The sequence below is a fragment of the Gadus chalcogrammus genome, chromosome 19, assembly GCF_026213295.1.
Source record: "Gadus chalcogrammus isolate NIFS_2021 chromosome 19, NIFS_Gcha_1.0, whole genome shotgun sequence".
NCBI classification, from domain to species: domain Eukaryota; kingdom Metazoa; phylum Chordata; class Actinopteri; order Gadiformes; family Gadidae; genus Gadus; species Gadus chalcogrammus.
The window spans coordinates 9,964,692-9,986,262 of NC_079430.1; the positions used below are offsets into that span (position 1 = coordinate 9,964,692).

The window sequence follows — 21,571 nt, forward strand, 5'->3', positions numbered from 1 at the left end:
CAACGCCCCTGGTTCGAGGAGCAAATAAAACGGACCCATTTGCCTTATTCAATGCAAGACCAAACCAGTGCGCTGTCATCAGTTTGCAAGTAGCGAACAGAAGTGTGAGCTCTGTAGCTGTTAGCTGGAATTGAACCCTCTTCGACTGCGTAAACCCTCGACCAGAAAACCGGAAGCTGAAACGAACTACATATAAATTTGGAATAGCGCTAACAGACAATTCTACAAATATGAAGACCACCTGCTAACGTGACGGATAAATAAATAGATGGAAAATAAGAATATTTAACGAGAATAATTGCCTACGGGATGACGAGAAAGTTTGACGGTAAGGTAATGTATCCACCTTTCTATCCACCTATAACATTCCATATACTCATCTCTCACTCTGACTAAATAATACAAAGATACGTTTTAATTGATCGCTCTTCACTGACCAAATGTGGGCCGAGGAATTGTGTCGAAGCTTCTCTCACTTGAAAACCTCCCGCGTTGAATAACAAAGGTTCTTTTATCAGGTAAGACAGCCTGCTTGATGTTATTTCTCTTCATAGGCTTCATGAGAGCTGGCTAATAGTTATTATTCTTCAGTGACCAGGTTGTTTTAGGCCAGGAAATGACTTCCCAGAATTGAGTTTAGAGGTAACACGTCTATTATCCTGCCATTACATGTCACTGTACAAACTGCTTGTGGGTTTTGTCAGTTTCGTTAGTCAGCTGTGAGGAGGCAAGATGAGGAGCTGGAGCTTGTGGGCATTTCTTCCCATATGCTTTTCATTATGCACCGCCATTGGACTCATACTTGTGTAAGTAACCCTTTACATTCGGACAGACCCCCTACATTTATAAAGACCATCTACATTGATTTTCTCACTCACACACACACACACACACACACACACACACACACACACACACACACACACACACACTCATACACACAAACACACGCAAAGACACACACACGCACCTATACCTGCATAAAATCATTATTTTTATTATATCATATAAGGCCTACTATCATAATACACCCATTCAGATTAGTAGGATTTACATATAGCCCCTACTTGGAAACTTCTCCTGTTTCGAGGGTGGAATAATGGATTTCTCATGTGCAACTATGTACTTATATTGCTATAGGTATTTCATCGCTCGACAATATGACACCATAACCTCTTTGGGTTGGCAGAGCAGGTAAGGGCTAAACACGTAAAGGCACCTCAAATCATACTGTATCTTGGCCTTGCAGTTCTTTTTAACCATTTGTTTACAATACTTTTTATTTTGTAGTAATAATCAGAGATCTCCACCGTATATAAGGTAAGAACTTAAGGGGCTTTAGTCTAGCTTGAGAATAATTTAATAAAGGTGTCCTACCATATCCATTGAATATGGTATTCAATGCATATTATTTTCTCAGTATCGCAGGCGATCAACCTCCCGCTAGCTGTGTCTTCAGTCAAGTTATGAATATGGCAGCTTTTATGGGTAAAGTGGTCATTTATATGTTTATATTGTATATGAATAAAATGAATACATTACATTAAATTACTATTCAATATATATTAATATTTGTATCATAATAATATAATAATTTATAATACTAGTCAATTCAATATATTAGTGTCCTATTACAGGTTTACTACATAACTATGTATTGTGTGATGAAATACCTTTATAGGAGAGTATGAAACTACAGTAGGGTTAGGGGTTAGGGTTAGGATGAATGTGTGTAAAGTAAGTTCCATTGTAGCCTATGGCGATACTGTTCCAGAACTATATTTCGTCTTAAATTCAAGCTGTTACAGGTTGTTACATTGCTTATTACATGTGTGATAAAACTAATGAGGACACTGTATAATCAAAAATGTAACCACATTTCAACTCTTTCATGTAAAAAGCTTTATTTTTTTCCTGTTTAGGATTCCTCATCGGGTTCCTCAGATACCTCCAGCTGAAGCCCAAAGTACGCAAGCCTTGGCTGAACATAGCCAGCCTGATCACCTTCTCTTTGGCCTCCTTTGGGATGACACTAGTGGGCAACTTCCAGGTAACATAGCGGCCTCCATACTACAAGGCACATCTAAGACATTGTTTTATTAATGTTCTGTAACAGTACGTTTACAGCTCTATCAAGGCTCAACATGAACCAAGAGTAGAACATTGTGGCCAGGAATGAAGGGGTTGATCTGGGTTAGTCAGGGAGGGAACCTTTTCATCACACCTTTGTTCAACAATGCCGTAAGCATTTAACTACAAAGAGAGTAAGAGGCAATCAAACATCTTTGTTCAAGACCATACCTTCAATAGAGAGAGCCACATGTTGACTGTGTGGTTCTTCACCCCGACCTCCTCTTGATGCAGTTCTCCAATGACGAGGCCGTTCACAACGCTGGCACCAGCCTGACCTTTGGCCTGGGCACGGTGTTCTGCTGGCTGCAGTCCATCGCCACCCTCAGACTCAATCTGAGGAACGAGGGAAGACGCTTGGGCATCATTCGCTTCGTGCTGTCGGCGGCCATCACCCTGAGCGTGCTGCTCTGTATCCTATTTACTATTTACTATTGGGTCATTTTGAATATGCCTTATGTCTGGTTATGTGACTCAACTTAAAGGCCCCCTATGGGTCTATGCAGCAAGAATGTATGATAGATCAACCTTACAGCTGGTAAAGGCCACTCTGTGGACTGGTTGGTCCACAGAGTTGGTCCAATTCATCATAAATCTGGGTAGACACACTCGCACTTATGATGTCACAAACGAGAAAATGAAATGGCGGGTAATGGCTATCAACATCACACTTAGTGATTTAAATATGGGCGATTTAAAGGGGACCCGTCAAGCTTGGCAATGTTTTACCAGAAGAGAGTACTGCTTCATTCACCTACTGTGAAAAAACCTTCTCTACAACATGAACCCAGTTCTACGCATTATAAATCCGGGAAAAAAGTTTGCCCATTGACGTCGTTCGTCTGATTTGAAGAATTCAAAATCCATGACCAATTACCGAATCCATTACCGATGCTCTATTATGACACTCATCCCATTTTTGCCCGGTTGCTCCTAAACGTTACATGTGACAGTCTTCTCCCTCATGTTGCGGGGTCATCATCTCCACGGGGCGCGAACGCAGTGGTGCCTGGTCATGTTCCTGCTGGCCTTCATCGGCACGTTATCTGTGGAGTTCCGCCACTTCAACTTCGATGTCGTCTGCATGGAGCACCAAGAGCCGCCCGTCACCCTGTCGGACAGGTTCTCTGTGGTGTCGGAGAATCACCCCGGTACCACGATGCAAACACAGGATCACCCTGGCTACTTTTGAGTCAAATAAGAGAGAACTAGTTTGTGGTATGTTCAAATCATCTGGCGTATCACAACTCAAGCATACTATTTTTTTATGCAGACCGTTTGGTCTACATTATGGGTTTTACGATCAAATGGCATAGCGTAATCCAGTTACGCCATAGCGTAACCCTTCATTAATAATGGTCACTCCTACTAGATGTATATATTTTTTCTACTTTTCATGTATATTTTATTATTCTTTGCTTATATTTTGGAGTCTCAGTTACCACAGCAAACAAACTAAATACCTCTTGCTGTCTAGATGTAGATTCAAAGTTAAACCGCAACCTTCAAGGTAATGTCCTAACTAAAGACCAGGTTCAAGAAAGCATATTCCAGACTTATGCATCATCTTTATGTAGGCCATGGTGGGCAATTCCACATTTACTCCAAGACTTTAGTGCATGTTTTATTATCCAACATGAGCACAATTGTTCTGCCAATGCAACAATACAGAACTTCAGCATACAATTCATTTATTGGAAGGTTTCGTCAAATCATGTATGGTCAGGATTTAGACGTCGGGTACAGAACCATTACATTAGGGCGAATCTTAGGCAGATATCACTGTCATATATCAAGTAGCACATTTAAATACATTTTGAAGTGTGTGCGCTTTTATTTTGTTGTGTGCATCTGTTTTCTCATTAGTATCAGAAGAAAATGCAATGCCGTTTGCGTAACTGGATTAAAATATTTCTTAAGAGGTTATTCATGGGCAACATTCCTTACAACGCATTCAAACACGTTTATAGGACACGACAACTGTACATGAGTGGAAGAGAAACGGGAATTACAAAAAAACGCTAGACAAACACTTGGTACAAACATACTCAGCTTCTGCTGTGTGACGGGAGGTGACCCATCCTGAAGAAGCCACCATACTGGTGTATATTGAGAACAGTTGGCACGCTGTGGGCATTCACTATAGGTTGGTTGGTTATCAACGGCTTTAATCTACTCACAATTTATTTATTTTTTTACTTCTTCTACTAAACACATGGCACAAGAGGGTATTGCGGACCCGGGGTCCATTTTCTTTCTTAACTCTGAGGTTAAGAATTCGATGGTCATACATTTAAATAGGACGATCATGTAAAAAGAAAAAGAAAAAAATCCTTAGAGATGGGTTCCAGGCGTGGCTAGTAGTCCCCTTGGTTTGATCTTGACTGTCACTGAGTACGAGAGAGAGCGAGAGAGGTTAGCGGTCGTGGAGACCGAGCCCCTCTCTCCCTCCCAGGGGTCGGTGTTAAACGCTCCCCGTGACTTGGAGCTGGTTGAAGGATGTGACGAGTGTGTAGAGGCCCCGCTCCTCCTCGCTCAGCTCCAGGTTCCCCGGCCTCACCACCACCACCACGTTCATCCCTGCGTCTTCCGCCGCCTTCGCTTCTGCACCCAGGGAAAGACGAGGTCAGACGTTAACACACAGTAATGACTATGCATAGGCCAACGATGGACATCGCTGGTATTGGCCAAAATATGGAATACTAAAATGGCCGATATCGAAGGGGACATTATACCACCAGGTATGAGTGTGATTAGCCGTTACAAGGCGCTTTGAAAAATCGGCCTCTTCTGATATCACAAGTGGGAATGTCCAACTAGATGTGTGCTGGATAGATCAGTCTACCAGCCTACCCAGTGGAATGTAGCAAACGTTGCTTATCTATCCAGCAAACATCTAACTGTACACTCCCACTTGTGATGACAGATTTTCAAAACGGCAAAGTCATTAGTGTACAGGCTGCAGATTACCAGTTGATTCAGTCTATAAATCCAGCCCTTCTGGCTGCTGGACACCTCTACATAGTGATATCACAAAGGGATAACTATTTTGATGAGACTATACATTATATACATGTCATGTATCGGCCCAATTTGGCTTATGAATCTCAGTATGGGCTAAGAAACTAGGGTATCGGTCCATCCCTAAAGTGTAACTTAGTAAAGAGTAAGAAACTGCTTGTTTAAGAAAGACCTAAGCTGTGTCAGGATTTAAAGCCAACAGTGGACTTAAAATGTGCACTCTGGGCATCTTTTTTCTGCTGCCGTCATCGCTTTTATTTTGAAACTTGATTTCCTCCCTAGAACAAATTGATTTAGGAGAGAGGAATACAAATCGCCCTGGGTTATTTGAGCCGTCGACGTCGTGTGTACATTTTCGTACTTTTTTCGGGTGGAATCTAGGATGGATCCGTTCATACTTTAAACATTTTGAAAAAAAGAAAAACCACTACACTGTGTAGGTTTAATAACGCCTGCACAAAAAGGCATAGTCACTCACAAGTGATAAATGAACAGATTATCTGGTAAATAAAGTTTACAGAGAGAGCTAAAACACTACCTCTAGAGACGTCCGTCAAGAATGTGATTTCTTCAGGCGGGCAACCAATCCGTTCAGCGATCCTCTCGTAGCTTTTACCCTCCACCTTGAGTCCGATGTTCGTATCAAAGTGGCCATCGAAAAGCTGCCATGGGAAGAAGAACAGCAACAGATAACAAACTGAGAACACAATTTATTCATTAGAGAAAACTGAAGACCCAGCTCTTCCAAGGAATTCAACTGACTGGTGCACTTTTTGTTTGGATTTAACCTCTTATGCATAACGAAAATCCTTTTAACGAAAAAGTAGGTCATTCGTATAGCACTTTTTTTGCAGTCAACGTAATTTTTATCATATGGTTTTAGTGTTACCAGCCTACCCCAAATTCGAACAAAAAACGCAACGCAAGCGTAGCTTAATTCCATGCACTTCCCAATCCACAATCACAATGATGCCGTCTTCACATCAGTCATTATATAAAAACGCGCTATATAATGTCCTTATAATTCACATTGATTATCTTCCTCGACTCTTTGGCTTAGCGCATCTTATCAATGATCTATGTCAATGCAAGGTGTAGATGTTCATGACCTTGTGAAAAATATGCACAATCTGAACATAAGCGCTTGTCTATATGCAGCGCTCCTCTTCATGAATGGAATGACTCTGTCGGGTGTATGGCTCGTGCTGCAAGCCGACTTACATCTAAAACATCTCCTTCCACAGAGTATCCAAACAGAAGCTTCTGGGCCTCCACGCTTCCAGAGGAGTAGATGTACACCTTCAGGCCGTGTCTCCTCCAACTTCTAATAGACGGAACTACATCCTGATACATTCTGTTGGTAACGACACACAAGAACAAAACCCTACGGTTACACCATCGGAACTCAACAGGATTCATGCAACATTGAATTTTAAATACCGCCGTCCTGACAGAAAGCAGAAGCGAAAATTGCAGCACATATATAGATGAACAGATGCAAAGCTCTGAACTCCACAACAAACACAGAGTCACAAAATCATTCATATTTAAAGATCTGTGAATTAAATAATCTGTTGTTGAAAATAACAACTTCTCCAGTGTATCGAAAAATAACTTTGCTCCCCTCCCCCCCATATGTTTATACACAAACTATATGAAGCAGCTTTAAGTGCAATTTGCCTCCACAACAAGCAAGTTTTGTGTCTGTGTAAAAAATCAATGCAAACCTCTGGCTCTTCTACTTACTCGCCTTTGATTCTCCCTGCAGAGTAAGCCGCCCGCCACATGTGACCCTGGAACTGCTTGAGCGCCGTGGTCTTCCTGTCAGCCGCCATCTGCCACAGGACGTTTTCCATCACCTCGTGGATGGCCTTCTCCTCGTCCGTGTGCACCGTCTGGTCAAGCACATGCACGGGACACGCCCGGTTCTGCCGGAGGTCCTCCTCCAGCTAACGTGAGGAAAGGCTTTACTTTTAGCATAGTATTATTCCTAGCATTTTGAAAAAGTGGTCGCACTGGACTTGAACTTTTGGGTAGCTACTCCAGTTCAGATGCGTGGCTTAAATGTTTTCCACCATTAATCCCCTGTTTTAATGGCTTAAATGGCTTAATGTAATTTTAATGCATTTGCTTTTACTGGTTACAGCCACGGTTCCTGCATTCAATACAGAAATAAAGGGTTTAAATGCTAGTTTGAAGGAGTGAATATTGTAGAGTTAAAATGGTGGAGTATAGCATTGACACTGCAAGGGATGGGAGTGTCCCACTTGGGTCGCCCTATGATAAGAATGTATCGAATTTCAGAAAGATATGTACAAAAGACTGTTCAATGGAGTAAGAATTAAGAACATCCATGTGTCTTGAAGTTTACAGATTTTTAAATGACTAATTCTTATTAATATTATGAATTATTAATGTCCAACCTCCATTAGCCATGGTAGCTGGTGAATAGTTAATATGACTTGCCCGTCTCTCCAACAACTCTACCTGTTTCTTTAGAAGATGAACATCCTGTTTGCATTCATCTTCTTCCCAGTGGGTTGACAGATAATCTTCAAGTTGATCTCTGATGTATGGAAATAAGATATCCTGCCAAGTACAAACATGCAGTTGTTTGATTTGTTCGATTTTGTGGAAGCATTTTATCTTATCTCAGAAACCATATAAAAACGACGACCTCCAGAGCATGAATGCACTGGCCAGCTTGTAACGGCTTCGCCCACTTCTGCACAGTGGCAAGTCTTAAGATGCATAATACATTTATCCAACATAAATTTTTTAAAAACATTTAGCGTTTGTTAATTTCCATTATATAATGCTTTCTCAAGCTTGTGGAAGTGCTTCAATATTACCCCATAGACAGGTGCCTCTAAATTCAGACTTTGAATTTGTTTGCAGATGATAGCTCTCGGCCTGACAGTCATTGTTCCATTGGCCTTTTATTAACCAGTATGTGTACTGTGCAGAACAATGCGCCTCTTCTTTGCAGATCGACCCTTTCGGTATGGAAACTGCCATTGGCATGCCCGTGCTTTAACCGTACACTAATGTCTCCCTATGTATACATATAGTATTATTATTAAGGACAGTACTAGCAAGAGCTTAACGTCATGCAAAAGCAGCGTGCATGCATGGTGGCACTCTGCAAAAACGTGGGATACAATGGAAACTACAGGTCCCCCACTGTGGGTTAACAAGGCCCCCCGGGCAATGTGATTGTCACAAAAATAGAAACTTACCTTAACAAAGGTTATCGGTGTTGTTGTCCCCTCAATATCCAGCAACAGTGCTGTGGTATTTGCTGGAATCGCCACAGTGGCCATGTTTTTTGAAAGAATCTGCAGCTAGTTAGCTTAGCTGACGCTAGCCTGGGCGTCAAAACGTTAGCCTGTAATGACAAGACGAGGGTGAAAGCGCGTACCAACAGAACCGTGCTCACAGCGAGGCCCGTCCTGCGGTGTTCCTAATGGTATTAAGGCCTACGATAAGTGTCGGTCTATCTATGGATATAGCATTGCAGCTAGTCGGCACAGGCTGGGACCTGACTGCAGACACCACACAGAGAATGGGTGCGTCTGTGACGGGGAGCTATAGGCGGACTTCAACTGTGCAAGGGGGGTGTCAACTGTCATCTGAATAAGTGTTTCACCCTCAGCTCACCTCAGTGAAACACTCCGGGTCGCTGCAGGCGTTAAGGGTATTGTGTAATTTAGAGTCACGCCTCAGAAAGTATTTTATGCAGTCCTTGTGTTGTACAACAGTGTCGGTCAAATTTGCCAGAGATTCATTTATTTTATTAGTTGATATATATACCTATCTGGACGAATAACTTTGTTTGAAATCATCCCAATCCCATCTAAATAAAATTTAGAAGGGAGGCATCTAGGACATATTTTGCAAAATAATGTGGAGCATAATAATTTGTAATATATAATAATAATAATACTAATTGATAAATACTTATTAATTATACTTATTATATGACTATAAGCAAAACACATAAGTGACAATTGCTGATAGTCGGTTTTTAAAGAAAGAAAATCTAATTTTTAAGCGAATGTTTGAAAATACATAGGATTGTACCCCTGAACCACCAGGGGGCGGTGACGGACCTGAAAGTTTAGAATCATCAACTGACGGCAGCTGAGGAAGAGGAGAGAAGAGGAAAACCTTACGGATAATATGGTAGTTGAGTTCCAGTTTCCTAATTATATGAAATATCAGCTTCTAAATAAGAAAATCTATTTTTACCAGCTCCGTCTTTTAAACGTACAAAACCATTAACCGACAACCGCAGCATATTGTCAGGTCCCTAATTTTGCTAACTTGAGCCACAAGGAGCGACAGTCTTTAGTCGTTATCCTAAATAACAGAGGCGGTTCTTCATCACCGAGGACAACCACAGCCTGTCATGTCGGAGGACCTTGAATTCGGAGATGACCCGACCATGATGACCATGGAGGAAGATGGAGAGGCGAGCAACGACGAAGCAATGTCTGCCACGGCTGACAGTGGCCTAGCAGGGGCCGAGTCCGAGGGATCAAAAATTGATGCCAGCAAAAACGAAGAGGACCAAGGGTAAGGAAACTAGACGTCATGTTAGACATGTTAACCTGAGAGCCATATCTTATCTTAACGTTCAACTATATGTTGACTCATTCATGTAAGACATGTTAGTACCGGCTTAGAGCAATGTCATATCTAAACAATGTCCACTGAAATGTGAGTGTGTGCCGGTATTATGAACGAAGGATGGTGTAACAGTCTGCACTGACACAATGTTGAAATATGCGAAAACTAAGGGGCAATTTAAGGAAGGTGGTTGATTGTTTAAATGTCTTATTTGAATGAAAACAGTAAATTGTAATCCTTCCAACGGTTTTTTAATGCCACCTGTGGTGACAACAAAAACGCGCTACCATGACGATGTCAATCATCACACATGTCAAGCATCAATTGTTATTACCTGAACATTTTTCATGAGTAGACTTGCACATGTCTTATAATACGTATATGCCTATTCAACATGCAATGTCAATCATATAGATTTTGGTGTCCTCCCAGCTCGGCATAATGGAATAAGGAAATGTAGGGAGGAAATTTAACTGTATATATCCATTAATAATATTATTCCCTTTACCCTGTGTCTATTTTCCTCAACTACATTTATATTCCCTATTACAGTTCAAACTTTTTGGACAATTCCCAAGCTTAGTTTTCCATGGAATGTTCTTAGTTTCTTCTCCCTTTGCAAGCACAGTGGTTCATAATGAAAAGCCTCCAATTCAAACCAACATCCAACACCGCCATCATCCCTCCCTCTCCACCAGTTCATCCTCATGCATCGATTCTTATCTCCACAGGAAGATGTTTGTGGGGGGGCTGAGCTGGGACACCACCAAGAAAGACCTGAAGGATTACTTCTCCAAGTTCGGAGAGGTGGTGGACTGCACTCTGAAGCTGGACCCTATGACCGGCCGCTCCAGGGGCTTCGGCTTCGTGCTGTTCAAGGAGGCGGACAGTGTTGACAAGGTGAATGGGGGGCTTCACTCCTGCGTCATGCATATCTTTTTACATTGACCCTTCACATTTAGTCCTTTGGACGAGGCTTTTATCCCAAAGCGACTTCCCGGTGAGGCTCAGAACGAACATAGCATGGATGCAGTCACTTGTACTACTACTCTTGGTGGTGCATGTTGAAAAGAACAACAACTGAACGGAATGCAGAGTATTTGTAGCAATCAGAAACAATAAGGTCATTTTTTTTTATTAGTTGTAGGTAGGGTTGGGTAAAAATATCGATTCGACAACGCATTGCAATTTATTTGTTCGCGATTCAGATTTTTTTTAAATCAATTATTTCCATTAAAAAAAAAAGAAGCATACTCAGTCATTGTAATCTAGATGCAAGTTTGTGTAAATGTACATGCCCTTTCACATTTGTCCATGTTATGATTATTACTTTTATGCTGCAATTTTAGCTCAGGAACAATACTATACAATGGTGTATTCCCTTTTTGCTAGTTCAAGCACAACAAAATGGTTAATTCATTTTGAAATGGTTCACTCTAAATAATATTTAGGTTTTGTCATCTGCACGTATTATTTAATCGATATCAAAGTAATTGGATCAATATCAAATCGAATCGATATCGAATCGAATCAAGACCTAAAGAATCGAATTTAATTGAATTGTGAGGTACCTGGCAATACCCAGCCCTAGTTATAGGACATATTACGAGTTTGGGGACATTCCAACTGTTCTAATATTCAGTCATATTTACGACTATGTATCCAATGCATCCAATGCATGTCATTACCTGTCATTGAAGAGCAGGTAGGGGTCTTCTTGCTCAAGGGATCGCACCCAGGTCCTATCCTGCCTAGGGATAGCCTGTGTTAACAAGTGCTCTATCCATTTGTTGTTACATATGTGCATGTGAGTTTTTTTACACAAATGGACCGATTTCGAGTGTGTGATTGTGTGTTGACTAAATAACCGGTGCGTCTTGTTGTTCAGGTGGTCACACAGAAGGATCATAAGCTTAACGGGAAGGTGATCGACCCCAAGAAGGCCAAAGCCATGAAGAGCAAGGAGCCGATCAGGAAAGTCTTTGTGGGCGGTCTCTCTCCCGACACCCCAGAGGAGAAACTCAGGGAGTACTTTGGTGCTTTTGGAGAGGTAGGCCTAGATATACACAGGGATATCTTTAATATACATCATGTTTTATCATGGCTTTATCCCATTAGCAGGCTAATCATGAGTTCTCTAATGTGTCTTTTGATGGTGGTGAATTTTCCCAGAATGCACTGCAGGATAAAAAGTTGTATAATGCCGGGAAAGGAATGCAGTATTAAAGGGCCTCCTCGGCTACCACATGGTGTTAGGTTGATTAGCCATTTAAAGCCACTTCAAAGGTGTTAGGCCTTATTTGAAAACGTATTTGTTCTCATCAATCCCATCGTTAAGGAAGACCACCTGCCTCTGAAGGGTTGCTGTGGTTGTAACATCTAAACAGGTGGAGGCCGTAGAGCTGCCGATGGAGAACAAGACCAACAAGCGGAGAGGTTTCTGCTTCATCACGTTCAAAGAGGAGGAGACGGTGAAGCAGATCATGGAGAAGAAGTACCACAACATCGGCCTCAGCAAGGTGCACCAGCTCTCCTTACGCTCCTCCTTAAGGCAGTCAGTGTGTTTACATGGGACAGCTAGATCGGATTAAGCCTTATACCGATTTTCCTGCTCGAACGGACAGTGTAAATTATCCGAACGTACATGGCCTTTAAGTGATCGGATAATGGCCGGAGCATGGCTGAATCCGCTACCCTAGGTGGCGCTGTAGCCCTTTCAACAAGTGGTTATAGAGCCACTTCCTGTTGACCTCTACGTCCCAGCAACAACGAACTCAGGCAGCATTCGAGAATGATGTTTTCAGCAGACAGCTGTCAGTTCACTTCGGGTCCATGTCATTTCTCCGACGATCCATTGTTCCGACCTCTCAAGTCAAGCCGTATACACGTCAGAAGAAAAAAACTTTTATTTTGACAGATGTGCCCGAAGTTACTGCTTTACAACCTCGTTGATGACCAACGTTTAGAAAAACATGTACTTTTATTTCAGCCTTGGGTGAAATCGAAGCGTAGTGTGTACTGGATGCATGTTGATGATGATACACTTCTTATAGGGGATAACGGCATGAAACCGGCTTCCATCTTCTGCGTCACCTTTTTAAATAAATCGTAGTTTCTCGTTTCCCGACGGCGACAACCATAAACATATTAAAAAAAAATATATATATATATATTTATAAAGAAATACGAATTGTTGATACGTCTATGGCGACAACAACATGACTACCGTCTCCTTCTACTTCCGGCTCACATCCCCCGGCCGCAAGATCTCGAGCATGCACAGAACGCGAAATCCCATACGAGATACGATGCGGGTTTACATGCAGGCAGAGATCGGACAATGATCGAGTTATCTAGGTGTTCTTATCCGATCTCGCTTGTCCGTTCATGTACCGATTTTGGTCCGAAGTAGAACGGGTAAAGGTGTTTACATACATTTTAAAACTCTGGTTGAGGCCTTTTTTGAGTGTCATGGACCTTTGTGCCTTTCTAATGGGTTTAAGTGAAGACCGACACGACAGAAGGTTGAAGAGAGGGAAATGACATGTAGTATAGGATTTGCAAATTAGGAAACCAACTTGGGTCGCACTACAAGGAAGGTTGTACATGGTTTGTGCACCTTGCAGCGGGTTGTTAAGGGCTGTGGATGCTCTTTGGTTATCTTTCGTCCTCTTAAAACCCATATGTTCACTTTTTAAATGCGTTGTCGGAAAGCTTTTACTCTCCCTCCCTCACTTTTATTGTAAATGATATCCATGCTGCTTGATCTTTTTTTTGCTGTACTGTTTTTCCGTATTTTGATATGTACTATAAAGAAAGGTATTGTTTTTAGGGATTATTATCTGAACAAGGGGTTGGGGACACAGCCTTAAAATAATACTGAAGGGTAATTTGCGTAAACGATATTCATGATGATATTAATACTGCACAATAATTTATTGGAAGTTGCAGTAGCCTTTATTAGTGCAAATAGGGACAACATAAATCAAAAAAATAAACATAAAGTAGTTCTAATGGTGTCATTAGAACTTTAATGACATTAGAACTGTCATTAAAAATAACTCCATCGTCAGAGGCTGACGGCCTGCTCTTGCCTTCAGGCTGCTTGTTTCATTCGGGGGACCAGAACGCTGAGGGCTATTTGCATGCTTGAGTAATATGCATTGCAAATGCATCAACACGTGATCACGCCGCTAAAACTTTAATATCATGATGAGCCACTTTTATCTTATGTACAAAGTTATGCCTGTATTATTGTGAAGGAAATGATATGAGACAGAAAAAAACAGCATTCATCAACGTTGGGTACTTTCTATTTGAATGATGGGTTGTAACCTGGGTGGTGTTCTTGTTCACTTGTTCAGTGTGAGATCAAGGTGGCAATGTCGAAGGAACAGTACCAGCAGCAGCAGCACTGGGGGGGCCGAGGGGGCTACGGCTCCCGACCTCGGGGAAGAGGGGGTCAGTAAATATACCGCCTACTGTAAACCATGACTAAAACCAGATTCATCGCTTCAAATTACGTTTTTCACTAATTTCTGGTTGTTTTTCCTCTCTATAACAATTGCCTTCATATGTTAGACCAGTGATCAAGCAACAGTTTTTCCTTAAGGATTAGTGTATTCAAAGCTGTTATTTCCACTTACTATAGTAACGGTCAAATGATTATGTGCCTCAGGCTTCAGGCATCGATTCCTCTTCTAGCAGTGCCTCTCGTTACAGGACCCAGTCAACACTGGGACCAGGACTACGACAACTATGGCAACCAAGGGTACGGAAACTACGGTAACTACGGCTACAACAATCAGGGCTACGGCGGCTACGGCGGAGGATACGACTACTCCGGCTACAACAACTACTACGGCGGATACGGTGACTACGACAGTAAGTCGTGCTTCTGGAACCGAGAGAGAGACGGAAAAATCTGGTAATTTTTTTTGTGCCAACGTAAATGTTGTCAACGTCTTTTACCAAATGTCCGTTCAGATCCGGAGGGCGGATACGGCAAGTCGCCGCGACGAGGCGGCCACCAGAACAGCTACAAACCGTATTAACGCCACGGAACGGCCACACCTGTTCCAAGAAGGTACGTGCCATCCCCACGGCCGTACCGCCAACCCCTCCCAGTCATAGTCGTGTCTGTTCGACGTACACACGTCATGTTTATATTTGTCGTACGGTAAAACATTAACGTGTAATCTTTGCCGTTTTGATTAATTTATTTTTTGCCTGTGTTTTTTCTTCTCCGCACCCTCATGTGCTTGACAACTAGTTTTTAACATAGCCGGCCTTCTGCTGCTGTCGTTGTGCATCTTTGTGTTGTCTTTCTTTTAACTGTAGAGTTAACAGGTAACGTACTGCTACTACTACTACTACTACAGTAAAATGGATGCCAAAAGCCCAAAAAAAGTTAAGGATGGAAAAAGAATGACAGAAAGAGCTCCCAGAAGTGTGTTTTGTCTCCTAACTCTCACATACCTTGTTTGTACCTGCCAGCGGACATTCCTTGCAGGCGAACCAGCTCCACCCCCAGATACTCTGTGCCCGCTCAGTGCGGACGGGGTACGAGAGGCATAGGCTCTCGAATGCCGCCATTTGGTATGGTCCTCCTACACCCTGTATCCGCATTTCTAAACTGAAATCACAAATAATGATTTTTGTTTTTCTTTTAATTCTGGGGGGAGGGGAGAAACCCCCCCGCCAGTTTGACGTCGTCATTTCTTTTCAGTTTGAGCTGTTGTATTTTATTTATTTTATTGTATGTAAATGTAAAAAAAAAAAAGAATTAAGTAATCGTATGTAATTGTTAATTTTTTTGCAGGCCTTGTACTGCCAATCCCTTCCCCCAGATGTAATGGTTAACTATATAACTGATTTGCTTTTCTAGACGTACAGCATTCTTTGGACTTTCCAGTTGCTTTTTCTTAATTCAAAACGATGTATTCCTAATGGTATTTTTTTTTAAATGTTTGCTTTCTCTATTTAGCGCCACTTGTAGCAGTAATAGCCTGTAGTCCATGAGCTAAAACCTGGTCGGTACATGGACGTGTACACGAAGCCTTGGTTCATGTAATTGTACCTGTATTTGTCATTTTGCTTTGTGTTACTGACAGGAAAGAGGAAAAGACTCGCTCTCTTTTAAACCTTGTTAATGTCCCTCTCTAACAAATTCTCTTTTTTTTAATATATGTAAAACACAGACGAATCTAGAAAGTACCGCTACATCTGCAGAAATTTGCATGTAATGTTTTTTATAAATGTGTATCTTTTTTAGTAAATAAGTACTTCAATTGAGTACTCTGGCCTCCTTTGACATCTACCATTTTGTACGCTGGGATTTCTAGCTTATGGACTAACTATGGTGGTTTAAAATCTTAAAACGTGTTCTAAGAGTGGTCCTCAGTTTCTCCTCTATGATTATTGACCTTGATAAATACAGGGGGTTCCTATGGTTTGTGGCTGAGGCCCTGCTTGTCTGACGTTCATCCCCGGCCTGAAGGCATCTCTGTTTGTTTTTATTTTTCCAGGCTTCAAGATGGCGGTAGAAGAAGAATCTGCGCGGGGGGGCAACGGATGGCGTGTGGTGTTGAGGAGGCACAAGAATCCAGTCAGAGGTTTTCAGTCCATTGTTTTTAATTCAGAGGTGGTCCTCCAATCACATCATTTTATCACTATCCTTATTTTATTCTATTCGTCAAAGATTTGACTTTTTTGCTGGGTTTTTGTGCGCAAAAAACAGGATTACTAAGAAAGACACCACTTTCCTTTTAAAGTGATCAACTTTTTGCATCAACCAGTTCTTAATGGCAGTATGTACTGGATAAGCTAAGCCAATAAGATATTATTGATTTTTGTGCTGGGAAACATTCAATCAGTTACCTGCCATCGTAATCCTCATTGTAGTTATAATAATATATACATTGTTACAGATTTAAGCAGTATTTGTTTACTTATATACAGTGGAATGGACACAAACATAACACGTGGAATAATAAAAAATAAATCAACATTCTGGGGTTGTGTCCTTTTGGATCACTATGTTGCACCAAAGATCGAGTATTGGAGTGTGAAGTTAGTTCATGGAGTACAGTAATGCCCACTTTTATACATAGCTCTGAGGTCAGACAGCAGTTCAACCTTTCATCTTTGATATGCTTACGTTAAAAAAGATCACAGTCCTTACAGTTTCAAATACTTGTCCATCACAAGTTGTACAAATATCTTCGTTATTGGTGTGATGAGTCTTGATGTTCTTTCAGAACTATGCTTTAACTAATTAAGCCTTTGGTGAATTAGTTTCTTTGAAAAAAATCAAAAGAAGCTGCTGCTATATAGTTTTGGTGGCAAAGAGAATGATGAGGATTAAAATGATTAGCACGATCACTCCGATTATAATCATCATCTTTATGTTTTTCCACCAGTACTTTCTGGCAACGCGAGTGGACGTCCTCTGAAAAGTGTCCGCCTGCAAACGAAAACAAATATAACGTCATAATTGTCAGTGAAAGACTCTTTATTAATTGAATTCCTCGTGAGTTCTATTGGTCAAAACCCTGTGACTTTAAAGTACACAGCCTTCGTCAATACTCCAATACTCACAGTTGCTTGCAGGTCCTCGGTTTTATCCATCAAGTCATCTAATCTGTCCCCCCTCTCCAACACTTTGTCGATGTTGTCTTTCAGGATAACTTTGACCTCGTTCACCTGACCCTGCACCTGTTCCATCTTAGAGGAGGAGACAGCGGCTGGGGCCTGAGGCTCGTAATTAGCCTGAAATAATGCAGAGGTAAAACCAAAGGAGAGAATAGAGTTCAAGCCCTTGGTATTGAACAACCTCTGCACCCTCACACTGCTTGGGTATGCACTTTTTTGTCATTTTTTCCTTCACGTGTTTTTTTTTTGTTTAAGATATTTTTATTAACAATATGCCAAAATGGACATGAAGAAATTTAACTTTTTCTTTTTTTTGGTTTCCAACATTTGACAATCGTATATAAAACATTTCCTTCACGTATTTTTTAAGGCTGATGAGCCATTAAAGGCAGCTTTAACGTTTTCCCTACACAGTGACAAGTGGGACTGTGCAACCAGATTAAGTGGGTGAATATCTCTGACGTCACTGATAGGTAACGGCACTCATCATCCCAGCTGGTGGTAAAATAGGAGCCCTTTAAGAGTTAATGTTATGATAGGATGTGTCCATTGACGTGCTCCGAATTGATTGGCTGATTTTATCATTCAAGTGATGCAATTTAGTCAATCCAATGACGTGATTCAGAAAAATGGCAGTTTAAACTTGATGTTTTTTATTGAGCAGCTAGCTCGGTTTTTCTTGCTCTGTTTTTTCTTGTGTTGTTTTGTAAACCACTTTCGTTATTTTCATCTGCTAAGCACTTTTTTAGCTTTGTGCTAACTTGCTATAGAACAGGGGTGACCAACACATTGCCCACGGGCACCATATGAGGCGCCCGCAGGCCTGTTCTAAAATAGCACAACTCATTCTTGAACAACTCTTTCCCACCTTTTTTAAGTCATTTTTGATAATTATTGTGAGAAATCATTAACTTGATCAGTGTCTTCACATAGATGAGTATCATCGGTTCAGAAAGGTTGGTGACCCCTGATATAGAACAAAACATATTCATAGCTAAACAGATACCCAACAAGCCTTTTTCAACCACCAGATATTGGCAGATTTAGTTTTTTGTGTATCATTTAGACAAGACATATAAGATAAGCCCACATACCTGCCTGTAAATGTATTTCATACAGGCTTACATACAAAGCAACAAAATAGTTCACTCATAAAAGAACATGAGGCATAAAGATAAGAACAGCAATTTGCTTATCATTTGCTTGAGGAAACATGCAGCGACAGGGCAAACAACATTTAAACTTCTATCGCGTTAAAGGAATTACAAAGTATGAACTTCCAAACACTTACCATGGTTAGAGATCCTAAAGAGTCAGAGGGGACCTCCTTCGAACCAAAATAAATCCTCAGAAAGTCGTTTGTCTTGCTCTTGTAAGCATAGTAAACAAATGATTAGGTCTGTGTTCCTGGTGGCTCTGAGTCACATTGTGAGTTCACAGTGTCCACAATTCACCAGGCCCTACCTCTCCTGTTGTTACACATTGATAAACTCATTTTCCATTGGCTCCCGACACTCCAGCCATAATCAGCGCAAAGAACTATAAAACGAGAACAGACACCAGTGACTTCTTCTTTTTACCGGCATGCTGGACCAAAAGGTACTTTCAATAAGGAAACGAAACAAACCTCAATATACCGGATGGCTGTGCCAGTGAAAGCACACCTTACGGATGATAATGTCTGTTGACTGTTTTCTTATAAGTGTCTATTCTATGTACCTCTATTCTATTTCCCCGAAAAGTGGTTCAAACTGATATGGCCGGGCAAAGGCCATTTATTTTCGAGCTGTTTTCTAAGGGAGCTGTCTGAGAGGCAATATAAGAGGGAGTCACCTGCTTTGCTGCAACCTCATTTATTTCTATGTCCTGTATTTGAATACTGTGTGTGTGTGTGTGTGTGTGTGTGTGTGTGTGTGTGTGTGTGTGTGTGTGTGTGTGTGTGTCTGTGTACATGCACGTTTATGTGCAAGGGCTATAACCAGGAAACAGGATTGTGTATTTAACAGAAATGTGTACGGAATGAGTTTATTCAGACATACCTTCCAAAATAAGAGAAACAACTAGTACTGGCTAAAGTATTGGCCGTCTGAAGGTTTAGTCAGAGTCATTTCCAGTACATACAAGCCTTAAAACTGTAAGGATATTGTTAACAACTGTGGGACAGAGCTACTTTATACAGTATGGGTTTGTCTTTGCTAGGAGACATATAAATTGTAATTGATAGTGTGTGTGTGTGTGTGTGTGTGTGTGTGTGTGTGTGTGTGTGTGTGTGTGTGTGTGTGTGTGTGTGCGCGTGTGTAAGCATGTGTGTGTGTGTTTGTGTGCGTGCGTGTGTGTGCTTGTGTATATATATATATATATATATGTGTGTGTGTGTGTGTGTATGTTTTGCATATGACTCACTCACAGAACAAAGGAAATGCACAATGCCAGTGTCACTTTATAGTAGAGCCCCGCCTGGTGGTAGAACTACTATCTTAAACATTACAACAGGCTCGGCCCCTGATGATGGAGGGATAAGGAGGGAGACCCAGAGCTGAAGTGTTGGTCGTTGGTGTTGGTCGTCGGGGCTCTACCTTGATACCCACACTTTGTACTCTGGAGAAGCAACACAATGTTGACTTTGGCACTGGGGCTGATTACAAATCATTCATATGTAAAAATAGTTTCAATAAAGTCGGTATCTGTGTTTATATTAGATAAAGCGGAACATATGTTGCCAAGCCAAGGATAATTTACGTTATCTCAGCTGAAAATCCCCAAGGACAAAACCTAAAATGGTTATTGAGCTGTGGTTCAAAAGAATATAATGTAAACACAAATTACAAATTAGTTATTTGTAATTTGTTGCAATACTTTGAAGTTCCATGTCCCCTTAACATCAATATAACATTAGTATATTTTGTTAATCATAAAATTAAATTATTAATTATTAATTAAAATAAAGTTCAGGTATTAAATACACATGCCATTCACATTAACGTTTTTTTATTTCAATCAAGCTGTTTGAAATAAACATCTGCACATCTGAATCCGTTGGATAAGGACATGCTGGTATGGTTTATATGTTCTTATTTCCAAAATATTGTTTGGTCAGTGCAATGAAATAAGGTCGTTGTATAGCATGATAATTATTGTTACTCTGTTAAACACGTGTGTGTCTGTGAGTTAGGTTTAGGATGTTAATTTAGAATGCATTATTATGTAGTATTTATATTAAATATTTATCATAAAATACGTGGTTCATTTTACTGAATGATAACGTGATTATGAGATCAAATGAAACACTAATAACCTATCTATCTATTTTAAAGACGGTTCTAAGGACTATTCAATTCGTGCATCAGAGTTCTTCTTGTTGTCTACAGATAAGGTGATCAATTCTCAGGGGCGTTTCTGGGTTTCATAAACATCCAGGGCTTAGCCCAGAGGGAAAATGATAATGCGTGCGTAGGGTGCAGCACATTTTTCCATAATGCTTTACCTAAATAAACAAAATAAGTAGTTTATTATAGCTTTAAATAGCTACCTGACTGCTGTGCTGCTTATCCCCAAAAAGTTCCATTCAAGTTATTGCAGAGTTAAATTAATACAAGTGAGTTTTATGCTCACTTGTATTCATTTTACTCTGAAATAACTTGAATGGAACTTTATATATATGGATCTGACTGGGGATAAGATAGGTTAATACACTTGAGGTGGTAAACAGTATGGTTATGTTTTTAAACTGTTTATTCTCTTGCCAGAAGGACTATCTAGAAGGACTAGGCTATTTTGAGATGTCACTGGAAGCCCCATGTTTCTTTCAAAATAACCGAACTACCATTAGTGACTAGAATCATTTCATCACTTCTAGACTGAATTGAATTAATGCATTCCATTGTTACCAAATATTGAAATATATATATATTATTATTTATTATTTTTTTCCCAAGAATTATATTCGGGGCTAATTAAATAATATCCGGGGCTTAAGTCCCGAATAAAACAGCCTAGTGGCGTCTTTCTCAAGATCCTGAATCCACAGGCGCCTGTGGTAGCCTACGTTTTAATCACACCATTATCACTATCATTATTGTTATTAACCTTTTCACTATCCTTACTTCTTCCCTAAAATAATTATATTCCTTTGTGC

The 21,571-nt window shown here is 40.7% G+C and overlaps 3 protein-coding genes across 9 annotated transcripts; 2 read left to right on the forward strand and 1 right to left on the reverse strand.

Moving 5' to 3' along the window:
* The first annotated feature begins 241 nt into the window (after positions 1 to 241).
* On the forward strand, positions 242 to 6,486 carry tmem150c (transmembrane protein 150C). 4 transcript variants are annotated; one of them, XM_056578636.1, is made up of 8 exons: positions 242 to 333; positions 705 to 806; positions 1,141 to 1,194; positions 1,291 to 1,320; positions 1,421 to 1,488; positions 1,923 to 2,050; positions 2,365 to 2,542; positions 3,084 to 3,332. In XM_056578636.1, the coding sequence occupies exons 2-8, from the start codon at positions 733 to 735 to the stop codon at positions 3,320 to 3,322; spliced, it is 771 nt and encodes a 256-aa protein (XP_056434611.1). In that variant the 5' UTR covers positions 242 to 333; positions 705 to 732; the 3' UTR covers positions 3,323 to 3,332. The 4 variants fall into 4 exon arrangements, with proteins under 4 accessions (XP_056434611.1, XP_056434613.1, XP_056434610.1 ...); XM_056578638.1 differs by having other exon boundaries at positions 244 to 328; XM_056578635.1 differs by lacking the exon at positions 242 to 333 and adding an exon at positions 427 to 518.
* On the reverse strand, positions 3,501 to 8,858 carry enoph1 (enolase-phosphatase 1). Its single transcript, XM_056578633.1, has 6 exons — positions 8,391 to 8,858; positions 7,639 to 7,740; positions 6,898 to 7,100; positions 6,373 to 6,505; positions 5,690 to 5,813; positions 3,501 to 4,734 (listed from the first exon to the last, which is right to left on the reverse strand). The coding sequence occupies exons 1-6, from the start codon at positions 8,472 to 8,474 to the stop codon at positions 4,595 to 4,597; spliced, it is 786 nt and encodes a 261-aa protein (XP_056434608.1). The 5' UTR covers positions 8,475 to 8,858; the 3' UTR covers positions 3,501 to 4,594.
* A 392-nt stretch (positions 8,859 to 9,250) lies between these two features.
* LOC130372563 (heterogeneous nuclear ribonucleoprotein D0-like) lies at positions 9,251 to 19,294 on the forward strand. 4 transcript variants are annotated; one of them, XM_056578629.1, is made up of 9 exons: positions 9,251 to 9,336; positions 9,557 to 9,729; positions 10,515 to 10,683; positions 11,672 to 11,833; positions 12,171 to 12,302; positions 14,506 to 14,667; positions 14,770 to 14,869; positions 15,280 to 15,381; positions 16,311 to 19,294. In XM_056578629.1, exons 1-9 carry the CDS (start codon positions 9,334 to 9,336, stop codon positions 16,487 to 16,489), a joined length of 1,182 nt encoding a protein of 393 aa, XP_056434604.1. In that variant the 5' UTR covers positions 9,251 to 9,333; the 3' UTR covers positions 16,490 to 19,294. The 4 variants fall into 4 exon arrangements, with proteins under 4 accessions (XP_056434604.1, XP_056434606.1, XP_056434605.1 ...); XM_056578631.1 differs by lacking the exon at positions 15,280 to 15,381 and adding an exon at positions 14,148 to 14,244 and having other exon boundaries at positions 16,311 to 16,397; XM_056578630.1 differs by lacking the exon at positions 16,311 to 19,294 and adding an exon at positions 14,148 to 14,244 and having other exon boundaries at positions 15,280 to 15,369.
* The last annotated feature ends 2,277 nt before the right edge of the window (positions 19,295 to 21,571 follow it).

Excerpts from the sequence above, each read along its gene's own strand:
- tmem150c (XM_056578636.1), top strand. The coding sequence starts at position 733 with ATGAGGAGCTGGAGCTTGTGGGCATTTCTTCCCATATGCTTTTCATTA. Across the intron at positions 807-1,140 it reads GCCATTGGACTCATACTTGT|GTATTTCATCGCTCGACAAT; the intron begins GTAAGTAACCCT and ends ATATTGCTATAG. Across the intron at positions 1,321-1,420 it reads AGATCTCCACCGTATATAAG|TATCGCAGGCGATCAACCTC; the intron begins GTAAGAACTTAA and ends TTATTTTCTCAG.
- enoph1 (XM_056578633.1), bottom strand. The coding sequence starts at position 8,474 with ATGGCCACTGTGGCGATTCCAGCAAATACCACAGCACTGTTGCTGGAT. Across the intron at positions 5,814-6,372 it reads TGGAAGGAGATGTTTTAGAT|CTTTTCGATGGCCACTTTGA; the intron begins GTAAGTCGGCTT and ends TTCCCATGGCAG. Across the intron at positions 4,735-5,689 it reads CTTGACGGACGTCTCTAGAG|AAGCGAAGGCGGCGGAAGAC; the intron begins GTAGTGTTTTAG and ends CCCTGGGTGCAG.
- LOC130372563 (XM_056578629.1), top strand. Across the intron at positions 12,303-14,505 it reads ACAACATCGGCCTCAGCAAG|GACCCAGTCAACACTGGGAC; the intron begins GTGCACCAGCTC and ends CTCTCGTTACAG. Across the intron at positions 15,382-16,310 it reads CTCTCGAATGCCGCCATTTG|GCTTCAAGATGGCGGTAGAA; the intron begins GTATGGTCCTCC and ends TTATTTTTCCAG.